This window comes from Thamnophis elegans, chromosome 13 (assembly GCF_009769535.1).
Source record: "Thamnophis elegans isolate rThaEle1 chromosome 13, rThaEle1.pri, whole genome shotgun sequence".
Lineage (NCBI taxonomy): Eukaryota > Metazoa > Chordata > Lepidosauria > Squamata > Colubridae > Thamnophis > Thamnophis elegans.
Window position 1 is genome coordinate 25,593,639 of NC_045553.1, and position 25,541 is coordinate 25,619,179.

At 45.5% G+C, this 25,541-nt stretch overlaps 1 protein-coding gene across 3 annotated transcripts in view; it reads right to left on the reverse strand.

Annotated features, from left to right (window-relative positions):
* Positions 1–21,085, reverse strand: part of CCAR2 (cell cycle and apoptosis regulator 2) — a 34,106-nt gene extending 13,021 nt beyond the window's left edge. Inside the window, exons 1-13 of one of the 3 annotated variants that reach the window (XM_032229067.1) lie at positions 20,978–21,085; positions 20,420–20,512; positions 17,373–17,464; positions 16,386–16,477; positions 15,725–15,839; positions 14,095–14,221; positions 12,908–13,004; positions 11,337–11,453; positions 10,342–10,576; positions 8,580–8,693; positions 6,665–6,828; positions 2,624–2,798; positions 129–392 (exon numbers count right to left, since the gene is read on the reverse strand). In XM_032229067.1, coding sequence (XP_032084958.1) covers positions 129–392; positions 2,624–2,798; positions 6,665–6,828; positions 8,580–8,693; positions 10,342–10,576; positions 11,337–11,453; positions 12,908–13,004; positions 14,095–14,221; positions 15,725–15,839; positions 16,386–16,477; positions 17,373–17,464; positions 20,420–20,492 — 1,665 coding nt within the window. In that variant the 5' untranslated portion in view covers positions 20,493–20,512; positions 20,978–21,085. Of the gene's footprint in view, positions 1–128; positions 393–2,623; positions 2,799–6,664; positions 6,829–8,579; positions 8,694–10,341; positions 10,577–11,336; positions 11,454–12,907; positions 13,005–14,094; positions 14,222–15,724; positions 15,840–16,385; positions 16,478–17,372; positions 17,465–20,419; positions 20,513–20,595; positions 20,891–20,977 lie in introns of those variants that run through there. The other 2 variants (XM_032229068.1, XM_032229069.1) reach the window with 2 other exon arrangements.
* Positions 21,086–25,541: the final 4,456 nt, after the last annotated feature.

The window sequence follows — 25,541 nt, forward strand, 5'->3', positions numbered from 1 at the left end:
TTCCCAGCTGTGCCAACATGGCTCTCTTAATAAATTGGAGCTTTGAGAAATCCTTTGCCTTGGACACTGATTTAATTTTGGATGCTATTTGGAACCCTGATACTTCCATCTGAGAGAACCAAACCTACCTCAAAGGAGAGCTTCTCCCACTGCCTTCTGTACTCAAGCAAAGTGTAAAGAGAGATGTTGGTGCAACTGGGCTGCCCATTTTGCAGTGCCAGCTGAGGGTAAACAACTATGGCTGGTTCCAGTGGAGGAACTGGTGTCTCTGGTTCAGAAGTCGACGTCTCCAGAGCCGGCTCGGGGACCGGTTCAGATGGCTCCATTTCCTGCTCACAGGACTCCATTTCTTGCTCCGTAGCTGGTTCAGAAGACTGTTCAGTTTCTTCCACCTGTTTAAAAGCATCATCGTTAGAGGGCAAAACATCAGAGATATATCTAGCGTATTTTCCAGAGTATAAGACGCACCAAGATTTTGAAGAGGCAAATTTAAAAAAAAAAGTTTTTGCACTCTGCAGACCTCCCCAAAACGGCCCGTTTTTAGCAAAAACAGGTGTTTTTTGTAAAACAAAAAACGGCATGAATAGCCTTTAGGAGCCTTGTAGAGTGCTCCTGGGAACTGGGGGGGGGGGAATGAGCAAAAATTGGCCCATTTTTTGCATAAATAGGCCCGATTTTTGTCAAAAAAAAAAAAAGGGCATGCATAGCCTTTAGGAGGCTTATAGAGTACTCCGGTGGGCTGGGGAGGAGGAAAAACAAGCAAAAAATGGCCCATTTTTCGCTCATTTCTGCCTTTTCCAGCCCCCAGCAGCACTCTGGAAGCCTCCTAAAGGCTATGCATGGCCATTTTGGTGAAGGAGGCGGGGTTTTAGGAGGCCAAAAATGCTGTATTCAGTGTATAAGACACACCCAGATTTTCACCTTCTTTTTTGGGGGGAAAAGGTGCGTCTTAAACTCCAAAAAATACAATAAGTTGAAGATCCAAGGACTCCAGCCAAAATCCTTCCAAAAGTGGCCACCAGACTGCAATTCAGGAAGCAAGCTATTGCAATTTTTGAAGAGGAGAACAAATTAAATCAAATTTAGTTTTTCACTTGATTCCCATTGACCTATTGGCCCTGATCTGGCTGACTTTTAAGGTGTTCTGCTCAAAAGCCAACTTTGACCCTCAGCAAAAAGTTGTATGACTTGAATCTATTTCAGGGGTTTCCAAACTTGGCAACTTTAAGACTTGTGGACTTCCACTGTCCGAATTCCCCAGCCGGCTGCAATCTACAGGTCTTAAAGTTGCCAGACTTTGCAGATCCCTGATCTAGTTAAGCAGAAGTATGCTCTCAGGAGCCAAGAATGTCTAATTTCAATTAAAGGCAAGGCCAACAATCAAATCACAGCTGTCCATTTAAACTAACGGAGGTCACAATAAAGTGAAGGTCACAAAACATGCCATCCATGGAAATTTCAATGAGGTAGGATATAAAACACAAGAAGTCAAGGTGGATTTGATTTAAATCAAGTTGATTTAAATCACAATTTAAATCATTATTTAAATCACTAGTAAAAAAAGGCTTCATTTAAATCAACTCGATTTAAATCGTGATTTTTAAAGAGCAGCTGTCATCTCTATCCCGCAGCAGCTCCTCCTCTGACCTGCTGTTGACATCAATATTGCAAAATGCACAGCCTCATGCTAAATAACTAAGTTCAATTTCATGCTGAATAAACTAAAGTATTAATGTATCTTAAATAGAAAACTGTTGTGGCCCAGCAGGAGCCGTTGGAACTGCCACCAGACTCCGACAGCGAGGGGCCCTATGAGTCGGCTCTGGAGGACCCTGGACAGGGTTCCGACTCCGAGCAGGGCACAGAGAGGCTGGTTGGCAATCAGGAGGCACCTGAGCCTTGGACCAGTGGGGAGGAGAGAAGGGAGTTTAATCGTGATATCATGCATTGGAGCAGTGGGGAGGAGCCAAGGGAGTTGTTCCTGGATGCACGACACCGGAGAGCTAATAGGCGTAAGGAACAATTCCACAGTTACAGGAGATAATTGCACTCAGCCGGTGGTAATTAGGCTCCTCTCAAGACTATAAAAGGAATGATTGTGCACCCGCCCTTTTGCAGGAGTCAACGTATTCATTAAAGTTGGAGAACTTTCATGGCTAGCTTGGCAGGCTGGATTGCTGCCAAGGCCTGGACTAGGCTAGATTGCTGCCAAGGCCTGGACTGTGCTGGATTGCTGCCAAGGGCCTGTCTGTGTATCAATAAATCCTGGAAGTATCTTTGTCTCAGCGTGCTTTGGTATAGGACAGGGGGGGGGGGGGGTGTCAGAACAGAAAACTATCTTTGGATAGATTTTTACTCTGAAGGCATTTTATTGAAATAAATTTGATAAAGATAAAAATAAAATCCAATTTGAATTTTAAAAAATCCAATTTAAAATTTAAAAATCTATTTTTTTTTAAAATCATTGATTTTTATTTACCCTGCAACAAGTCCATGTATGAATGGGAAGAAATGGATTAGGCACTAAGACTCTCTTCACTTTCCCCCCTCATCTGAGAGTGACCCCCTCCCAATTCCTTCCTGCTCAAATGAAACTTTACATCCAGGTCGAATCCATTCTTACCGACTCGCTTTTTACTTCTGAAGGTGCTGCAGCTTTTTCTGCTTTCTGTTTGCACAAAGCCTCCCACTCTTCAAGAGAGGGCATCAGGCTCCAAATATCTGGCAGGAAAACCACAGTCTGCTCCTGGTAAGATGGGTTTCCCTCACGCAGGTATCTGAACTCAGCCAACCGGTACCTGACAAACATCAAGGGCAGAGAATTCAGATAAAACCATAAAAATGATTATTCCCCAAAAGGTGTCAGTCCCATCCATGGGAGCTTAGCCAGAGTTCAACCGCAGCCTGGATGCAGAGCTGTGTGCTTGAAAGTGCCTTTCAATGGTTGAATAGCATCATACGGCTGGAAGGGACCTCGGAGGTCACATAGTCCAACCCACTCCACAAGGAAAGAGACTTCTACCAACCCAGTCAAATGGCTGTCTATTTTTTAAAAACCTCCCGTGATGGAGAACCCACAACCCTGGAAGCAAATTATTCCATTAATTCATTGTTCTGTTAGAAATGTTCTCCTTACTTCTAGATTGCATCTCTCTCTAACAAGCTTCTGCCTATTACTTCTTGTCCTGCCCTCTGATGCCCTGGAGAATAAGTCAATCCCCTCTTCTCTGTGGCAGCCCATCAAGTACTGGAAGACGGTGATTATCATATCCTCCCTGACTTTACTAGCTAATAATATGCCCAAGAAGTCTTGGATGCTTCTCCTTGCTTGGGGTTTGCTCTTCCTTACTGCTAAAAGAAAAGCCACTGGAACACTAAACGTTCTTCTCTTGGCCCAAAACAGCGGAAGAAGAATCAGCTTCCTTAACAGAAACCATTTGGGCCAAGGAAGATAAGTTGGAAGTACTGATATGTTAGAGCGGGGGGGGGGGGGAACCTATGGCAACTCAGTCCAGTCTCTTCTTGAAAGCATCCAGAGATAAAGCTACCACAACTTCCAAAGGCAGCTTCTGTTCTGTTGGTTGATTGTTCTTACTATCAGAAAATTTCTCATTTCCAGGTTGAATCTCTCCTTGATTACTTTCCATCCATTATTCCTTGTCTGACCTTCGGGTCCCTTGGAAAATAGCTTCACCCCTCCTCTCTGTGACAGCCCTTCAAATATTGGAAGACTGCTATCATGTCTCCCCTGGTCCTTCTCTTCACTAGACTAGCCATCCTTAGTTCCTGCAACTGTTCATCTTATGTTTTAGCCTTTAATGTACCTAAGCAACCAACTTCCTTTATTGTTATTTTTTATACAATCTTGTGGGGCCACTTTACTAACTATCCAGGGCCACATGTGCTTCATGGGCCACAGGTTGACACACCTGCTTTAGGTAAACATGGAACAATACTTTGCTGTACAATCTACCTCAATGAGACTCAACAATTTGGGGGGGGGGGGGCATTACTTATTTGGCCAAGATGACAATAATTAAAATCAAAGTTCCAGCCCCAAACCAATCTGCCATCAAGCCTTACCCCAGAACTAAATACGCAAAAATACAAAAATTAACTGCCTGCAATTTCTGCCCTAATCTAGCCCTTGTAGGATCTTCATTCATACCTTCTGTTATACCTTTCTTATGACTGGACTTCTGCCCAGATAGAATTAACTTCAGAAAATAGACTCTACTACAGAACAGAGCACATGGATTTCGTAGAAATGACAACCTCCCAATCTAGACTGAATGCCACATGTGGCAATGATTCACGGGCCCCCCAATTCTTTTCTTCCGAGGTCTGATGCTTCCCCAACAAGTCACATGTGCAGCCTGATTTACACAAAATAAGTTTGGTTGCCATGGTTATCTAGCACAAGGAAGCTATATATAACCATACTCCTTCCAACTAAACCAATGCACTCCCAAGTTCCGGCATTTTTTTCTCATTGCTGATTGGGTGAAGGTAAGAGCATGTGAAGTCTTCTCTGGCTCCTAAGAGCTCATGCACAAAAGCATGTGCAAGGCCTCCAGGAAACCAGAAGCTCAGGGTCCTTGATTAACAGGGAAGTATGAGGAGGCTTCTCTGAAAAGCCCACAGGGACACAAAACAAACCAAAATCCTTGTGCCTAGGCATTGTCAGAAAATGTCAACTCATACTGGTACCCGTACCCTTTTCTCTTGGCAATGGCGCTTTCTCTAGTGACGGTTCCTCCAAGGGAGAATGTGAAGAGGAGGTGAAAATAGCCAACATAGAAATAAATGGCAGGTTGCAAAAATGAATTATATCTTTGGCTCACAGAAAGGCAAAGACAAACTTAAACTTAAAGAACAGAGTATTTGGTTTATTCCAAGGGGATCCCCAATTTTGTACAAATCAAAGGTCTTTTCACCCCACTTTGGGCCACATGCTACACTCCAAGAAGCAGGCAGTGCAGGGTGGAAAGCAGGTTCTGATTTATTTCAATCAAAATAACACAAGGTAATCACAACTATCACAATAGTATAACTCCATTTATTTTCCTACAGTCCCTTACACCAATTAAATATTATAATTCAACAAAATTTCTAGAAAAAGATTTCAGTAAGTCTGCTGTACAGCTTGCACGTCTGTTTCCTAGACCCCACCTCTTTTGACAGTTTCCTGCTGATCTTATTTTCTAATAGAAAATGTTATTTAATTTATTTAGTTAATGTAATTTGTTTCAGGCAATCGCAATATACATTAATCTGACCCACTAATCTTAGAGGTAAAATTATCCTCCAAAGCAAGGCCAATCTTCTCTTTCTACAAATAAAGTACACTTAAGAGAAATTCTTCCTTTGGGGGGGGGGGGGGGCGGATGTCCAGTCAAACAGATCCAATCAATGCTGCAAGACTTTGGCACAGAAGAGTTCAAAAAATCCCTCCACACTGCTTTCTGATAAAGTGTCATGCAATAACACAATTATTACAAAATGCACCATCTAGTGGCCCAGCTGGCTATTTATTCCTCCCTTTGAGGCTATTGAAGAAGGCAAATGACTCTAATGCACCCCTAAGTGAAAATAAAGGAAAACAAACATTTTCAAGACCGATGAATGTATTGCCACATCAGAATCCATGGACTAGAGTTCCCCAAAAATCATGGGAAGTGATGATACAGTAATGACTTAACATCTGGGCGCCATGTAACATTCTTGCTTATATGTCTATGGAGATTCTCAGTCATCCAGATCAGGGTTGTAGAGAATGGAAGAATTTATATTGCACAATGCAAACGACTAGCTGTCTGCAAGGAATATCAATTTTTCCATTCCCCACCATCCAGTCAGAGCTAAAGAAGCTTCTTGGATGAGAAGCGAAATGTCTTCAAAGAAAAACAGAAAGCCCAATTGCCTCTTGAAGAAGCACCTTTGGGACAACCATGACCTGGATGACGGGGAATCTCCATAGACGTTTAGCCATGCATTTTGGGATGAAGGCCCTTCAAATGGTGCAGGAGAATGAATGGATTTCCAGAACAACTGCAGACTACAGGAACCATTTGCACTTTGAGTTTGAGATGCAGACAGCACAGACTCCTCCCCAACAGCCTGTGCCTGTCTTCAATGGAGAAGGGACACAGGGCAGAAAGCACAGTTCAAAACCTCTCAATGAAAGAATAAAACAGATTAATTTCACAACGGAGTTAGAAAGCTGAAGAAGCTTCTTGGATTACAAGTGAAACATCTTCAAGAAAAACCAGAAAAGTCCACTTGACTCTTGAAACATTTACCACATTTACTGGTCTTGAAAATGTTTATTTTGACTTCAAGAGGCGAGGAAATTCTTGCTTATATTTGCTTGAATGAGCTCAGACACTCAAAGGATAGCGCATAGTCTTGCAGACGGGGATTCCACCTCTCGCTCCATCACTTCAGGAGTCTGGCAGCACCTTCCCTGACTACCAAAGGGGGTTAAAAGGCAGAAAGGAAAGTGAGCTGCAGCTCACTCATGGATTCACGGAGTGGTGGAAGAGGATGTGCCCCAATTTGCTCCCTGCAGCGTCAGTTCACAACAAATCACCAGACTCTTATCTCAACGACAACAAGAAGAAGGATGGGGATGGAAGGCACAGAGCAATGGCAGAAGACTCACCACTTCGTGCAGGGGCTCAAATCCAAGCCGATCTGGGCTTTGACGCAACGAATGGCTGTGCGGATCAGGACCGTGGGGCTCGTAGCTGGGTCAGCACCATCCAGAGAGGGGGACCACTCTCCTCCCAGAAGCACCAGCTCCTCTGCCTTCTTTCCCAGCAGGAACTGAGAAAAGAAAAAGGGAAAAGCTCCCAGGAAAGATTTGCAGACAGAACTACAAAGATGGCAGTATTCTGTTGATCAAACCTCCAAGAAGGACAGAGGAGACATGGAAGTGACTAGATTTTTTTAAGATTAGTTTAGAATAATTTTATTGTCACTTTGGATGTACATTAATCAGCATACATTAAAATGAAACTCCCAAAGGATCACCACATCCAACATAAACTACATACGATAAACATGACAAAATGAATATAAAATTATGCATATAGCCACATATATTATATGATACAGAAACAACCAACTAGTTCAGATATATACATGTACATGGTGAGGAAATGAATCTTGCGAGTTTACCGGACGGATGGCATCAGGAATAAAAAGCTGTTATAGAATTTGGTAGTCCCAAAACCTCCTCCCAGAGGGGAGCAACAGAAACTGACCATGAAGTGGGTGTGTAGGGTTTCTAACAATGCTTTGAGCTCTACGCACAGAGTGCTTATAGACAATATCCTGAATAACAGGAAGCAAGCTTCCTATAATCTTCTCCACTGTCCTCACCACTCTGTAGGGACTTTCTATCTGCTACCACCAAAGCAAACAGGGATGCAGTTTGTTAAAATGCTCTCAATCATGCCACTAAAGTGGCCAGGACAAAAGAAGGAAGATGTGTTCTCCTTATCTGACACAGGAAATGCAGACACTGGTTTGCACACTCCAAATGATGTGTGGAGAGACCAGTTCCAATTGTTAGTTGCACCCCCAGATACTTAATACATTTTACCACCTCTGCAGCTGCCTCCTTGATACTGAGTGGAGTACAACTATGCCAGCTCTTTCTAAATCTACAATGATCTCCTTTGCTTTATTAACACTTAGAACAAGGTTACTTTTATTGCATCAGTTCACCAGAGCCTTCAGACATTTCTGTTCACAAGGATGGTCTAGATATCCACCCACCCCAATGCAAAATGTGGATCCAGGGAAAAAGGTTTGCTGACAAAAACAATTCTATGTGGGAAAAGGATGTGTGAAGGCTATCTGATTCTATATCCCTGCTTGATGGTGAAGGCAAGGGAGCTGTTTCAGCTGGGGGCTGCACTCTTTTTTTAGACTGAAAGATGCCCTTGTATGATATACTGGGGTCAGACTCCAAAAGTGGGAGGGGCCCCTGGTTGATATCCATCTACCGATTGATTTTCAGAAAATGTATCGTGAACGAAATCTTGGCAGATGAACTACTGTGTTTCCCCGAGAATAAGACAGGGTCTTATTTTCTTTTGATCCCCGAAATAAAGGCTTGGTCTTATTTTCCGGGAGGTCTTATTATTTTTGAGGTACAGGATGTGACAAGTGGAATCACCTCATGGCTGTTGCTGTGTTGCAATATATTCAGGGATGACTTATTTTCCGGGGAGGGCTTATTTTAGCACATGTGCTCAAAAGCCCGATTGGGCTTATTATCTGGAGAGATCTTATTTTGGGGAAAACAGGGTAAGAACTCCTGAATTATGGACAGTAATTTCCTTTCTAGTGAGGAGACCTTCAATGTATTAGCTTAAGACTTTTTAGCTGCCCAAGATAAAAGAGGTGAAGGTGAAACCTACAGAACAAAAATGAAACTTAACTTCCAAACAACTGTAATTCCCATGATTACGCCTTACTTATTAAATATAATAATCAAAATTTCAGGCAATACTGCATTTGGACACAAGTACAACTCATTTACATCACTTCCAGCAAATGTTGCTTACCTTAATTTGCTTTGTGGGATGTTCAGGGATTTCCCTCTGCTCGCTGGGCTCCTCAATATACAGCAGAGAATTGCGGTAGAATTCCTCAATGCCAGGAGAAGAAAGCAGCAGAACCTACATCGGAGAGGAGTTGCAGAGCAGTGTGAGTGCAGCTGCAATGCATGCAGAAAATACCAACAAAATCCACTACCAAAACTTCAAACAAAAGAAGATGCTGATGCCCAAAATCATAGAGAGGCATTACAATTTACAGAAGATGATGGTGGATTTAATTATGACATTAAAAAAAGATCATAGCTATTGTTTTATTTGGAAGAGAGTAGATTGTTGATAAGGTAGGAGCCAACAATGAATTATCTGCCCAGCTGAATTAGAATGCCCATATTCTTACTCAGTTTTAAGGAGGTACTGAAACCGTTTCATGCAAGCCTTTTTCTTGAATGATTCTATTCTCTGATTTTGAGATTTCTTTAAAAATAGGCCTGTTTTTCAATCTGTGTTTACTTTAACACTTGTTATCTAAAAGCTGTGATTTTTCAGATAAAAGGGAGCGAGATTAAGACGTGTGAAAAATAAACAAAAGAGAAAAACATGTCGTATAACTACCTTTATAAAATAGACAGGATTTTACTAATCCAGAAGGCTTCCATGCACACCTATATTATCGGTGCTCCCAAAAAGGAATCTCACAAAATAGTTTGCAAACATATAAAGCGCCTACCCGTTTATTTCCTCGCTAACTGTTGTACTTCGAATATTTTAAAATATTTTTTGGAATCTAAGCAGCTCCGAAAGATATGACGCATCTAGCTTTTGGGGAAGAAAACAAGGGGGGTTGTCTGTCTCTGCCTTCCAGCAATTTGCCTCCTTGCAGCAAACAGCAAACAGTACAGAAGATATACACAGTTTGTGTATATTTCATTTGAGACTATACTTGTACAAATGCTGTTAAAATTGATGTGTTTTCTGGAAGTATATATTATTCTCTGCTATTTAAAAGAAGATATAATAGCACTGGGCCTCTTCAGATCAAGCACTTATTTTAAAAAGCTTCTTCATTTTATTGAGTTGTCTAGAACAATAATAAAACAGTCTTTAAAAAATAAGTCTAATAAATTGAACATTCTGTAGGCATTTATAGTTATTGACTTACCTCCTTGCAACAAACAGCAAACAGCCTGATTAGCAAAAGAAAAAAACATCTGCCTCTACCTCCCAGCAATTTGCCTCCTTGCAGCAAATAGCAAGTTTCACTTTCAATTTCAGTTTAAGCACAGATGATCAGCTCTTTCAGGCTGCAGGGATTACCATAGCCTATTGCAAGCCTCATTTTCCCGTTCGCTGCAGGGAGGTAAATTGCTGTGAGGCAGAGGCCAAAGGGTTGGGGACGGTGGGTGGATGGGTCTACATTTAGTGTATAAGACGCACCCAAATTTTCACCCTCTTTTAGGGCAGGGGGAAGGTGCATCTAATATTCCAAAAAACACAGTAAAGACAAAACAGGAAGGGATTTTAAATGAATTTAAACAAATAAATTGCAAAGGAATAAACATTATAGCAGGGGTCATGTTCACCCAACAAATTCGACCACAGAATAAATTTATGCAGCAGAATTGGTTGAGAAGAGGGAACAAAACATTAATTGAAATGTGCATCTAATTTCTCCCCAAACAGCCCTGGAGAATTCAGCTCAGCTCATTAAAACTCTTTGCACTTCCTCTTTGTCAGCTGTTTGAAGAGAACAGGGTCCCAAAGTGTTCACCTTGGCACTGAATGCAGGATTTGCGTCCTCCGGCTGAGCCTCCAGCCTGGTATCCTCTCCCGTCTGAGGCAACTCTTCAGCAGGACTGGCCACTTGGATACGGCTAGGGTGCTTCAGAGTCAACGGCTGGCTAAGAGGGAAGGTATCCAACCAGCAGAGGCGGACATCATAGAATTCCTTGGGCAGCTGGATGCTGCAGTAGCGCCTCAAGATTTCCATGGCATCACAGAAAGGGCTGGCGAGACAGAGACCAAAACAAAGGATCCCCTTTTACAGGAAGTCTAGTTTGTCTTATTCAGAGCAGGTGGAAGGTAAAGTTTGCTCATTCATTGGAGCAATAAATCAACACACTTAAGTCAACGTTGACTAAGCTAGATGTGTTTGTTCTCCGTATCTAAACCAAACATTTCCCCAGCATTCACCAAGCCTTTCCCCAACACAACACCATTTCTCTCGTTTACAAGAAACCAAAGCAGACATTTGCTTTGTTACTAATGTGACTTCGGGGCCTAATAGTAAAATAATGCATTGTTCTTATCTTAACCAATGTTGAACTCTGCTCAACTTAGGTCGTCAAAAAGTTTTGATCCTGAAGATTCTGGTTGCAGGCCAGCAACTCCTGTCCAACAATGGAGATATTGGAGGGGGGAGGCAGACAGCAGAGTGCTGCTGTGGCCTAGAGGTGCAGCTCTCACCACACAATCAGAAGGCTGCGAGTTCGATCCTAGTCAGAGGCAGATATTTCTCTCTTTGGGCACAATGAGAATATATCTGCTGAACAAAACTCCGCATTGGCAACACAAAGGGCATCCGGCCATTAAACACTCTGTTAGCTCCATTCAGTTGCCCAGTCTTCACCCCACAAGGGATTATGGGGTCACTAAATGATGGTGAGATTGTGGGGCAGACACTCATCCTGATATAACTCATGAAAAGCAGCAATCTCTTTCCACCCCGTCTTTCTGGCCACTCACAAGGCTCCCATTCGCTCTTACCTATTCACAGCATAGCAAGCCAACTGGACTCGGTATTGGGGTGGCTCGTGCCGAGGCTTCTTTGCCCCCCAGGGCTCATTACCCTTCTGCTTCCTCTTCTTGGAGTCAAAGTCATCCCTAAAAGGGAGAACAACTTGGTCGCATCAGCCAGAGTTACATGCGGCACTGAAATCCTAGGTTTTTCCCAGTTTGGTTCTCGGCAAACACAACCTTGGGTACAACTCAAAAGAGAGAGAGAGAATGTGGATATGCAACTAGTTTGTTCCATGGAAAATAAACCCTCTTCTCTGAGGAAAAAAGCAGTCCTACTGGAGACGTAATGACTGCACCCACACAAAAGTGTCATTTTTGGTCAGAATTTATGGTTTTTCCGGGCTTGAGATGAATGACTTTTCCGAGACTGGTTTCCTATCACAGGAGTCTTCCATTCAGGGTTGACCCACAGGGAGGTTTTGTTTAATTGCTATGGCATTTTCAAATCATATGAGAACCAAAGCCCAACTGTGGTGGGTCATTCCGTGAAGTCTACCTTGGTCAGAGTTCTGGGTTAGCTGTGGCCATCTGTAAAGCCCACAGAGATAGGAGTTTAACAGGCCCTCTTTGGTCTTTGGTCTCCATATCCACCGTCTTCTTGGGACCCACTCATCTATCCTGCCTGGGGCTCTGTGTACCAATCATTGCCATATGGGGACAACAAGAAATGTACGGAAACCCATGTGAAGCAGGGGAAAGCAGGGAGAAATCTCAAAAGTACCATTCTGCTCCTTCTCTAAAGGAGAAAGTGGGTGTCAGCCCTGGGAGCCATCTTTTTCATTGGAGCTTCAGGACTGCCACATTAGTACCTGGGGAAACGGGAAGGGGAGTTGCGAGGAGTGGTGAAGGATTAGCCATAACAACATTCCTTTTTCTGGGAATCAAGGACATTCGGCTGGCACCTGGATGGGTTGTCTCCAGTTGGGACAATGAATTGACTGGCCCAAGGCATGGATTCTGGACTGCCGCTAAGAAAAGCAGACCATCCTGCCTCTAAAACAGGGGTGTCAAACTCGAGTCAATTGAGGGCCACATTAAAGTTGGGGGGGGCAGCTTGACCTTACTCATGACGGGGGCACATGTGGTGACCAGAGAGCTCTGCCAGAGAAAATGGGCTCCCAGGCTCCATTTCTGCTGCCACAGCCTCCTGCAACCCTCTGCCAGTGAAAAGGGAGCTTGCACAGCCTTTCCAATCTCTATTTGTGGGCCAGTCCTACGCTGTTTCTAGGGCAGCCCCCACAGGCAAGATCTAAGTATCCCGCAGGTCGGACATCCCCGTTCTAGGAGGAGAAATATTCCCCCCCCAGGAAATAGGGAAGATTGCTAGATTTGCATGAAGAGCTTTTCTGCTCAGTGGCAAGGGGCAGCTAAGTAACAGAAAGGTGCACCCAGTGGATTGAGAGACCAGCTGGAAAGGCAAAATGTGCTCCTGAAAAAAGGGGGCAAAGAAAGGCTCCTTGGGAAAGTGGGAACTCACACTCAGTGGTGCGACTGGCAGGATGCTGTGCCAACCCAAAAGGACCCGTTGAGATTCTTACCATCTGCCTGACTCCTGCCTGCCTTTAGGACCTCTACTGGCGTATCTCCCAAGGTGGCCCAAGTGGAGCGATGGAGATGTCTGGAAGAGGCTCATTGCTGGAGAAGAAACATATTCAGCCTTATTTTCTCCTTCTCCAAGGAGAACCCATTTGCTTCTTCAACTGGGCCTTACATCATGCCAGATCCGCTATCTGTTGTGGCCCACCAGCCGCCAGTGGATCTGGCAATGGATTCGGACAGTGAGGGGGTTGGGGAGGAACCTGGGCCAGTCCTGGAGTCTGGGGAAGGCTCTGTGTCGGAGATAGAGAGGAGGCCAGAGCCGTATGCCAGTTATCAGCTGCCTTCTGAGTCAGACATCAGTGAGGCAGAGGAACAGCTGGAGCCTCTTCCCAGTGTGCGCATGCGCAGAGTTGCCAGATGAAGGGCACAGCTAAAGAACAGGGGTCGACTTGGGAGTAAGGCCACAGATGGATGGTGAATGGTCCTGCCCAGAGGAAATAAAAGAGGAACGAAAGGGGAGTGGAGTTTGCAGGAGACAATTAGTTCATTCCTGCATTCTTGCCAAGTATTGCAGCGTCTGAAAGATATCGGCCTGGCCACTCTCCAAGTCTGAGAAAGATTGGTAATTGTGAACTATCTGGAAAGTGTGGGAGAGGAAAGACTTTGCTGGAGGGGAATTCACTGTAAATTAAATAAAAGGGGTTTATCAGGATGAGGACTTGGCTTCGTGCTGCTGGGGAAGCCTAGGTCAGAGGACTACCACTGGTTCCAGGTTACATGTACCTGGGTGCATGTAACTTTATCCACCTTGTGAGGAGAAACCAGGATGACAAAATGACACACTTCCCAAAATGCTATTCAATTTCTTTTTTGCAGACAAGGCACCCAAATAACACCACAGCTAGATCTAGATGATTTACCAGGATCACAGACTTCTCTGGTGGTCTAGAAAAGCTGTTTCCATTATTCCCTTCCATGAATCAGAATGAACAGGGAAAAAACTATTTAGAAAATAAGCCACGGCTTCAAATTTCCCATCTGGCTTCTGAAAGAGTTTTGTCTCTCTAGGTTCCTCATAGTGTAACGAATCTCGGATTCAAGTTTTAACGTTTAACGCTCCGCCTCTGATCGGATGTCTTCACCATCCGACGCTGTGTCACTAGCATAAGATGCAAGTCACACTTACGTTTCTGGGGGAAGAGAGGGGGAATCCGGTGTGGCTGGAAGAGGAGCTGAGGCTGAGCTCCCAGAATGCCTTGCTTCTGTCCCAAAGAAGCTACATGGAGCAGAGGAGTGGGGGGCTTCAGAAGAGGCTGGGGAGAAAATTATTAATGAAAATTTGTAAACTAATTTTTCTTACTGAAAAACTTCCAAACCGTGAGTGAACAAATGTTTCCTAAACAAAAAGATAGCATTGGACCTGCCACAACGTAAGTTTCTAAATCAGGGGTGTCCAAACTTGGGAACTTTAAGACTTGTGGGGAATTCTGGGAGTTGACGTCCACAAGTCTTAAAGTTCCCAAGTTTGGACACCCCTGCTCTAAACAGAAACAACCCTTGGCTCCATTTGTTGAAAAAGGTATAGTTTACTAGAGATCAAGTGTATTGCAGTAGTGCAAAGCCAAAACTGGGAGTCATGCACCAAACTCCCTCAATTGTTCTTTTCCCTCCCTCGATTTCGTAACGGATGGTCCAAGCAAGCAGTTTGGTATGTGTCCCCCTCCTCCTTCCAGCTGGGTGACCTTGAGGCAGCAGCATGAGTCACAGTGACACAGCGGTTAGAGTACAGTACAGAAGGCTACTTCTGCTGACTGCCAGCTGCCTGCAATTTGGCACTTCAAATCTCACTAGGCTCAAGGTTGATTCAGCCTTCCATCCTTACATGGAGAGTAAAATGAGGACCTAGATTGTTGGTGGCAATATGCTGACTCTGTAAACTGCTTAGAGAGGGCTGGAAAGCACTTTCCAGCATCATATACGTCTAAGTGCTATTGTAATTGCTATTTCCCCCTTCATTCCCCCTCCTCGGGTTCATGACACTCTGACACAAGCAAGCATAAGATAGCAGCTGACAGATGGGCTTATTAAATTACTCTGTCTTAGCCACGATAACATTCCCCTCAATCTGATTTCTTTGTCGTTTTAACTACTGTGTTTCCCCGAAAATAAGACACGGTCTTATTTTCTTTTACCCCACAAAATATGGCCTTGGGCTTATTATAGGGGAGAGCTTGTTTTGGGGTTGCCGGGCAGCTGCTCCCTTGCAAACTGGCTCCCGAAGAGCCGGGCACAGCCTCAGGGGTGAAGCAGCCATGAGGTGACCATGCTCACGAGCAACCGCCCAGTAAACCCCTTCTCCAGCCGGGCAGAGCGCCATTCACTGACCAAGGGGGTATCCCTAAAGCGCCAAACCACTTGGTGCTCTGCCCACCCCCCAGCTCTCGCAGCTTGGCACATTAGGGATACCCCCTAGGTCATGCATGGAGCTCTGCCTGGCTGCCTGGTTGCACAAGTGCCTGTTCCGCCCCCAGCAAGTATGCCCCCCGGCCTCACCATGCCCTGGCCCAGCTCTCCCTGCAGGGGCAGGGTGTCGCCTCCGCTGCGCTCCGAGCATAACTTCTTCTCCGGCTTCCAAACTCCAAAACTCAGCTGCTGAGTCTTCCAGCAGCAACCGCTCTAGGAGTGTGCTCTATGGTTGTTAGCGCTAAATAAAAGTGTGACGCCCCTTGTAACAGATTAGCACCATGACAGAAACCAAAGCCCAAATACCAAGAAAGAATTGTTTTATCCACCTGAAGAGCAAAACTGGCTGCTACCTGATTTGACAAGGTCTGGACCTTCAAGGCATTCCAGGGCACCGACTGGCTGGGGTTGTAAACAGCTTTCACCAGCACTTTCTCCCCAATTTGTGGGATCCGGCCTTTGACAACGCTGAAAGGAAGAAAAGAGAGGAGGAGTTCATTACTTCAGTTGGCCCAGTCCCTGAGAAACCTCACTGTAACTCCTTCATAAGAAACTGCTTAGACTTCAGTATTGATTCGCCTTCTCCAACTGGCATTAGTCCTCTGATCTCAGGCCACGTTCCTTCCATCACATACTCTCCGATCCATCTTTTCACTGGAGGTGTATTAGGTGTGCTTCCACACACACAAACGGTGGGGAAAAATCACATTTCAACGTTGTAAAGCTTTGCAAGTAGAAGCTGGCACAGGAAAAGCTTAGCTGGAAACCTTTTTTTTCTTAGAATACTTGCATTTTTCTAGCAGGAGGCATCGCAATCTGTAGTACAACAGATTACACCCAATTCCAAAAGCTACAAGCAGCCAGGCCTGGGTGATCCTCAATCCTTGGAAGCAGCCCCTTTACTGCTCTTCCAGAGCTCATGTAAGGTTGAAGAGTGGCACAGTTACACAGTCCACGAGCAGCCATTTGCTGCCCACTTCTGTCCCTGCTGCTGCTCAGCAACCCTCTACTCACCTTAACTGGAAAAAAACTTCATCATCCACCACACCAAAATAATCGTGGAGACTGGTGACAATGCCAGTAAAAACACGCTGCTTCTCTCCTCCCTAAAAGCAGAGAAAATCACTGTCATTAAATGACTCTCACCTGATCACTACCACCCTGTCCAGGTCAACCAGTACATTCATGAATGCTGCAGATGTTGGCTTTGTAGGAGCCTAGTTGGCTTTCTTTATCATCCTTCGGAACTCTGAACCAACCAGCGGGCTATTTGAGGTGGAGACGACCTCAAGCCTTTACCCACTTCCTATTTAATTAATGATCTCTACTTAATGCATTCTGCATCAGCTATTTAACACTGGCTCTAAAAGCCATGGGCAAATAAATGCTAAATCACTACTTAAATGTACAACTGTTCCTTTTAGGGTTAAATAACCCAACTTTTAACTTCCTTTTCCTGTCACACTTGAAGCATTTTAAGCAGGTTAAGCATACACATGCACCTTCTGCAACAATGCGCATGAAGACCTGCACAACAAGTCTTGTAAAAGCCTTGGGAGAGAAATAAAGCATAGGAAATGAAGAGTTCAAGCCATATATTTGTGGCGTTTCACCTTTGCCATTGCTGCAGCTTCTCACTATTAGCTAAAAATCCTCCTGCATCATCTATGGCTCCCCTTTTATCAAAGCCAGAAGGTGTTAAAGCCACGTGCCTGAGATATCAGAAGAGCTATGGAGATTTCCAAGGGGTTTTTACCTCACCTTCTGGCTGAGATTCAGCCTAGGAGAGAATGGGAATTGCTGTCTTGTTTCCAAAATATAACATTCTTGGCAGAATATCACAAGGGACCAGAAATCACCTTGTAACTTGAACAGTTCACAAAAGCCTTCTGTTGAGGTAAAATCCCCAAATTGTCCCATATCAAGAGATGGAAAGAATATCAGGATTTCAGCACCTGCCAACTAAGAAACCCATTAAGAGAAAGCCAATTAATTCTCTACCTGAAGATGACGTGTTGCTTGAATGATATCTGCTGAAATAGGAGGATTTAACAGACCTGGGGCCGGTCCTAGTAGAGAGGCTGGCTGTGTTCCTAGAGAAAAGGACCAGGTGTCAATATTATTGGAATCCAGTGGAAATAAAACTATTAAAAGACAATAGGTACATTTTATTTATCAATAAATCATACTCTGTAACCATTCTAGCCACATTATTTTCCATACAACTACAGCTTCAGTCTTGTTATATTTCTTCGCCAGTGAAGTAACAGAAGCCTGAGTACAGAGATCAGCTAACATAACTTTCAAATATTTCATTATACATATACATATACATATATATATATATATATATATATATATATATATATATATATATATATATATATACACACACACACACACACACACACACACACTCGCATATACAGGGGGGGGGGGGGAAGTATTTAGTCAGCCACCAATTGTGCAAGTTCTCCCACTTAAAAAGATGAGAGAGGCCTGTTACTGACATCATAGGTAGGCCTCAACTATGAGAGACAAAATGAGAAAACAAATCCAGACAATCACATTGTCTGATTTGGAAAGAATTTATTTGCAAATTATGGTGGAAAATAAGTATTTGGTCACCTACAAACAAGCAAAATTTCTGGCTCTCACAGACCTGTAACTTCTTCAAGAGGCTCCTCTGTCCTCCACTTATTACCTGCATTAATGGTACCTGTTTGAACTTGTTAGCAGTATAAAAGACACCTGTCCACAACCTCAAATAGTTACACGCCAAACTCCACTATGGTGAAGACCAAAGAGCTGTTGAAGGACACCAGAAACAAAATTGTAGACCTGCATCAGGCTGGGAAGACTGAATCTGCAATAGGCAAGCAGCTTGGTGTGAAGAAATCAACTGTGTGAGCAATAATTAGAAAATGGAAGACATACAAGACTACTGATAATCTCCCTCGATCTGGGGCTCCACGCAAGATCTCACCCCGTGGGGTCAAAATGATCACAAGAATGGTGAGCAAAAATCCCAGAACCACACGGGGGGACCTAGTGAATGACCTGCAGAGAGCTGGGACCAACGTAACTAAGGCTACCATCAGTAGCACGCTACACCGCCAGGGACTCAGATCCTGCAGTGCCCCTGCTTAAGCCAGTACATGTCCGGGCCCATCTGAAGTTTGCTAGAGAGCATTTGGATGATCCAGAAGAGGATTGGGAGAATGTCATATGGTCAGATGAAACCAAAGTAGAATTGTTTGGTAGAAACACAACTCGTCGTGTTTGGAGGAGAGAGAATGCTGAGTTGCATCCAAGAACACCATACCTACTGTGAAGCATGGGGTGGCAACATCATGCTTTGGGGCTATTTCTCTGCAAAGGGACCAGGACGACTGATCCGTGTACAGGAAAGAATGAATGGGGCCATGTCTCGTGAGATTTTGAGTGCAAACCTCCTTCCACCAGCAAGGGCACTGAAGATGAAACATGGCTGGGTCTTTCAGCATGACCATGATCCCAAACACACTGCCCGAGCAACGAAGGAGTGGCTTTGTAAGAAGCATTTCAAGGTCCTGGAGTGGCCTAGCCAGTCTCCAGATCTCAACCCCATAGAACACCTTTGGAGGGAGTTGAAAGTCCGTGTTGCCCAGAGACAGACCCCCAAAGCATCACTGCTCTGGAGAAGATCTGCATGGAGGAATGGCCCAACATACCAGCAACAGTGTGTGCCAACCTTGTAAAGACTTACAGAAAACATTTTACCTTTGTCATTGCCAACAAAGGATATATAACAAAGTATTGAGATGAACTTTTGATATTGACCAAATACTTATTTTCCACCATAATTTGCAAATAAATTCTTTCCAAATCAGACAATGTGATTGTCTGGATTTGTTTTCTCATTTTGTCTCTCATAGTTGAGGTCTACCTATGATGTCAATTACAGGCCTCTCTCATCTTTTTAAGTGGGAGAACTTGCACAATTGGTGGCTGACTAAATACTTTTTTTCCTCACTGTATATAACATTTTTGTCACATCTTATCATACTTTAACATTACATATTCTTTAACTATCCTAATGTTTGTCTATTATCTATTTCATTGATCATCTTTCTGGCTTTTCGGCTTTGAAACAGAGATGAGTACCACCCCCTAGAGTCGGCAACAACTAGCACATATGTGCGAGGGGAACCTTTACCTTTATATCAATCTCTTAATCACAGTTCATAACAATTGCTGGAGTTACCTTTTATTCCTTCAATATGAGAAATATTAAACTACTACACTAAAACAGACCTAAAGTTTTCAAAAGTCCAATCCAAACCTCAAGGAATTAGAACAGAAATTCCCATTTCACCCACGTTGCCCAATTCTGGCCTCCACTAAAAAGCCACTCAAAGGTTTCTCCCCCTGCTTTACTGACTGCAAAAGAAAGGAGAAAGGAAAGGAAAAGAGAAAGTAAAGGAAAGAAGAAAGGAAAGGAAAGAAGAAAGGAAAGGAGAAAGGAAAGGAAAGAAGAAAGGAAAGTAAAAGGAAAGAGGAAAGGAAAGGAAAAAGGAAAGAGGAAAGGAAAGGAAAGTGGAAAGGAAAGGAGAAAGGAAAGGAGAAGAGAAAGGAAAGGAAAAGAAAAGGAGAAAGGAAAGGAAAGGAGAAAGGAGAGGAGAAAGGAAAGGAAAGGAGAAAGGAGAGGAGAAAGGAAAGGAATGGAGAAAGGAAAGCACCAAACCTTTTTTTTTAAAAAGGGCCACTTCCAGAGTTTTGCCTGGCACTTTGCCCCGTGGATCCTGCAGGGCAGCTGAACAACCCATAAAGGCATAAAGGCTCCAAGAGGCAAGGCAGCCCCATTCCGCAGAGGTCCCTAAAGGGGGCCTGCAAAAGCCCCCCAGCCTCCCGTCCCTCTCCCCCGTTTCAGGGACCCAAAATCACGTTCAGACTCATGCAGGTTACCTCATACACGGCCGACGAAATAAATCAAATGCAAATAAATAAATAAAAAGAAGAGGGACCCCCAGGTGGGGGTGGGAGGGGGCTCCTTTGGGGGGACCCACCTGAGAACGACCCCCGGGGGGCTCCCTGGAGGCTGCTGGTCCGCAGAGGCTTCTGGCGCTTGAACTGGGCCATCTTCGGGGGCCGCAGGAGATCTGGGGGTTGAAGGGCCTGGTCAGAAAGGGACACAAACGCCCCGCAGGAAAAGCCCCAGAGGAGGAGGGGGGTTAAGAGGGACCTGGGCTCGTCTAGATGCCCTCAGGGTACGCCCACACGCACAGCCACCTGCACGGGGGCGGCCAGGGAGCCCTTCCTGCTTCCCCAGAGGCTACTTCGGGGACCCAGCCGGCCGAGCAGGGAGCTCGGGAGAGCGACGTGTCTTCCAACCGCCCTGCCTGGCAGCCTGGCCTGCACTGCGGGGTCTTCGTGACCCTCCCGCCACACACACACGCGCGCACACGGAGCGCGGGGGCTTCGGCGGCGCCTGCGAGGCTTCCACGGGGTCGGGAGGCAAAGGCGGCCAACGGGCGCTGAGAGGAGCCGAGAGGAGGATTCCTAGAGCGCCCCTCTCCGCCCTGCTCGAGAAACAGGCCGGGGGGGGAGAGGGGGGGAGGACCCACCTGAGGCGGCGGGGAGAGCACCCGGCTGCGACCCCGGGGACAAAGGAACCCGGATGTGCGCCTGAGCGGAAACGCCTCCTTCCGCCACACCGGCGGTGCAGCGACCGGAAGGGCTCTCTTGCCCGGATGAAGCGCCACCAGGAAGCGAATGGGGAAAGAACCGGGGGAGGCGAGACTCGGTCCTCCCAGAAGGGAAAGACCGTCGCTTCTCGAAGATGGACCCTTTCGGGAGGGGGGGGGAGGATGGATGGCCATCCAGATGTGTCTGGGTTACACATCCCAGCATCCTGGGCTGCTTGGGGCAGGAAGGATGGGGAGACTCCCCGCAGGCTGCTTGAAGCCACTGGCAGCGACACAGCGCCTCCAAGAATTCCCAGCCCCTGGGAACTTCAACATCTTTGAAGTTATACAGTTACATGCACCAAATGGGAAGAGAAAGGGAGGGGCATAGAGAAAAAAACAAGAGAACATTAGATTTAATTTATTTTATTTAAACAGTTTAATTTTAAAAAGCCTTGAACAATTAAACAAACTAAACAACAAGACATTCTGCAAAGCAGGGATTTCCCAATGGACATGTGGGAACAGAAGATTGTTCTGTTTGCACCATTTTTTCTGGCCTGCAAACTATTGCTTTTAGGGACTTTGAAGTGATCAAAAGCTTTCTTTAATGGTTGCAGCAGATGCAGCCTTCCATTGTTGCATCAAATAAATACCCCTTTCAATTTTGCTGCAGTAATCAGCAAGTTCTGAACGTTTTTCGTGGTGCCTTCAAGTCAGTGTTGACCTCTGGCCATTGCCCTGAAGTTTCTTTGGGCAAGATTTTTTCAAAGTGGTTTGCCACTACTCCTTCCTAAGATTGAGGGGGAGTGACTGGCCCAATGCCATGCAGCTGGCTTTCTTCCTAAGGCAGGGAACAAACCACATCAGCTCCTAGTTTCCAGCTTAACGCTAGAAGCTCTGCACCAAACTAAAATCTTTATTTTTAATTGCATAAGGTCACCTGCGAAGAGAAACAACCTCAAATCCTTTGGACAATATGCATGCTGGAAAACCATCAAAATGCTTACAGAATAAAGAGAGGGTCAAAAGGACTTCTTGTTCCCATGTTATGAAACAACAACCAAAACACCTCCTTTGCAGCTGGCCTTGTTTGTTTTTGATCCTGTCAAGGCCAAGGAGAGCAAGCAAACCCAAAAGGTGAGAAACAAGGCCATGTAGCTTTTCAGAAGTTGATTAGGTGGTTTTGCTTCGTAAACAAGCTATGCCAAATCAGCTCCCATATCTGAGATCCTTGGTCCTCCTTTCACGACTGGTGGGAGCATCAGCAGGGATAATTGTTGAACAATTTGATCTCGAACTGAAGTGAGCTTGCCTGCATTTTAAATAGACTTCTAGTCCCGCTCGAGGCATGAAAGCCAATTGAATGGAATTCTCCCCCATCCCAAACCTTCCCAGTTTGTTGGGGAGGGAAAGGAGGAGGGGGGGAAGAAAATATTAGGTATGTTTGCCACCTTGAGTTATTTATAAAAATAATAAAGGTGGGATATATATAAATAAATACATAGACAGGTAAGCAAGCAAGCTCTGCTCTTCGGATGTTGCAATATTTTTTTCCTGCAATAACACGTAGAGCTATGCATTAGATTGTCTGGAAAGATGATTCCTATTGTGTTAATTCCTATTATACTTGAATGGAATCCAGTAATTTGTAGAGCTAAAAAGGTCTCTTATTATTCTCACATCTATCAGAAACAGCAGCAGACCCCACATTCTTTTGGTGGTCAGTATCCAAGACTCAGCACCTGATAGAGGGGGGCAGTCCTATATCTGAATAATCGCAGCATCATTTCCTTACTTACCAATGGTGCCGTCTTTGGGATGAGGTGTCACTACTGGTGTGACTTGTCACTGTGACTTGGACGACTTCTTCAGGTTTTAGAGATCCCCTTCTCCTTTTCGTAAACAGCCCCTTCAATCTTTCCCAGAGGGATCGGACTTTCTGGAGGAGAGAAACCCACACAGTGAGAGAGGAAGCAGCCAAAATGAAGGCTGGGACACAATGCTTCCCTTACTCCCAAGGACTCATATCTCAGAGCAGCCTCCTCCTCCTCCAACTTGGTGAGCTTCAGACGGGCTCTGACTTTGAGTCCCAGAATTCCAAGCCTGTTAACTGGGAATACCGAGACTTGCAGTCACAACCCCACAAAGGAAACCATCAATACCCTTAACTGAAAGTCAAGCAGGAACAGGAAGCACTTGGCCTAATACAACGCAGTTTGTATATTTCAGACATTATCTCTCTGCGTGTTGGAACCAACAGCTATTTCTCCAGTCCTTCTTTGGGATTTTCATAAAGTAGGAACAAAATATATGAAACAACACACTGTTTCATACCGGTCTCAAAATGTGTAAACTCTTTAAATGCTCCAATATTTACATTAAAAAGACCATTGGCTTACCTGAACGGTCGTTCTCGGGGCACTGCGAGGAGAGTCCAAGCGTGGGTTAACACAGCCTATCTGCCCTTGGACTGAGTGATGTTTTTTGTTGACCACGCCTCCCTTTGCCTCTGCATGTTCAGTTTGAAAATGAAGGAGACAGTCCTGTAATCAGTTACAGTCAATAAAGTCATTACAATCAGGAAATAACACCCCGGGTGGGATTGGATTCTCCTTGCAGTGCCCCGAGCCAACAGTCTTTCTCCAGTGCACTGCTCGGAGAGCCCAAGCGTGGGACATGCCCAAGCTATTGAGTCCCAGGGTGGGGAAGAGCCAGAGCCTCTGGAACTTCAGCTACTCGTTGTAACACCCGTCTCCCAAAAGAGGCTTCGGCTGAGGCAAAGGTGTCAATCTTATAGTTTTTGATGAAGGCAGTGGGGGAGGCCCACATGGCCGCCCTGCAAATGTCTAGAATTGATGCCTGGGTTGCCCAGGCCGCAGAAGCTGCCGCACTCCTAGTAGAGTGTGCGGTGACCCGGCTCGGAGCCTTCTTGCCCTAGTGTTCATAAGCCAGTGTAATGCAAGCGCGCAGCCAACGACCCACTGTGTGTGATGAGACCTTGCGGCCAAGAGACGCAGGAAGGAAAGAGATGAAAAACGCCTCCGAGCGGCGGAATTCCTTAGTCCTCTTAACATAGGTGCGCACTGCACGCCTCACATCCAACGTATGCTATTCACGCTCTCTAGGGTGAGAAGGATTGGGACAGAAGTTGGGCAAAATAATCTCTTGCGTTCTGTGAAACAGAGAGTTAATTTTGGGGGTAAAGGATGGATCGAGTCTCAGAATGACTTTGTCAGAGTGAATCAGGCATAGGTCTTCCCTGACAGAAAGAGCTGCCAACTCAGATACCCTGCGTGCAGATGTAATAGCCACCAAGAAGGCAGTCTTAATGGTTAGGTGGCATAGGCTGGCCGTGCGCAAAGGCTCAAAGGGAGGTTTCGTCAGAGCCTTCAACACCAATGGAAGATCCCATGACGGGTAGCAGTGGACAGCGGGGGGACTGATGTTTGCAACTCCCTTAAGGAAACTCTTGATCTGATGGTGTTGACTCAGAGACTGAGAGGAGCCCCTGGTTAGGATGGTGGACAGAGCTGCGACCTGACGTCTAAGCGTGCTAACAGCCAGACCTTTATCCAGACCCTCCTACAAGAAGTCCAGGGTCTGGGGTATGGAGGCTGAAGAATCCACAATGTCTCTAGCCTTGCACCACAGAGAGAAGGCAGCCCAGGTGGCATCGTAGATTCTGGTAGTAGATGGTCTCCTGGACGCTTGAATTGTTCAAATGACCTGGTCAGAGAATTTCTGTTTCCTCAGGAGTTCCCCCTCAAGTGCCAAACGGCTAGCTGTAGCCACTGGGGCTCTGGATGACTGATGGCCCCTTGGCTGAGGGAGATTTGGTCCTGAGAAATTTGCCACAGTCTCTGGACTGAGAGACTGACCAAGTCTGTGTACCAGGGCCTTCGGGGCCAAAAGGGAGCCACCAGGAGGAGGTCTGCTCTTTCGGCCAGGAGCTTGTTCACCACCTGAGGAATGAGACGCGTATAGCAGTCCCTGAGGGCACACGGACCTCAGTGCGCTTGTCCCTTCCGCCAGGCGTGAGTGGTAACGGCTGAAGAAATGTGGGAGATGGTGTGTGTGGCAAGCAGGTCTACTTGCGATTTGCCGAATCTCCTCACGATCTGCTGGAACAGGCCCGGGTACAGGCACCACTCTGAGTGGTCAATGTGTTGGCAGCTCAGCCAGTCTGCTTCCTGGTTGCTGGTGCCTGAGATGTGATCTGCACTGAGAGAAGCCAGATGATGTTCGGCCCACCCGCCCAGAGCTTCAGAGCATCAGAGCCCTCGAGCGAGTGCCCCCCGACTGTTTATATGGGCTTTGGTCGCCACATTGTCTGTCATTAACAGTACGTGAGTCCCTTTTACGAGACTGGCAAACCTTCGCAGAGCGAGTCGGGCTGCCCTTAATTCCAGCCAGTTGATGCTGTGGGCAGCCTCCCTCTGAGTCTACTGGCCTTGGGCAAGGTGACCTTGACAATGGGCTCCCCACCCCAGAAGGCTGGCGT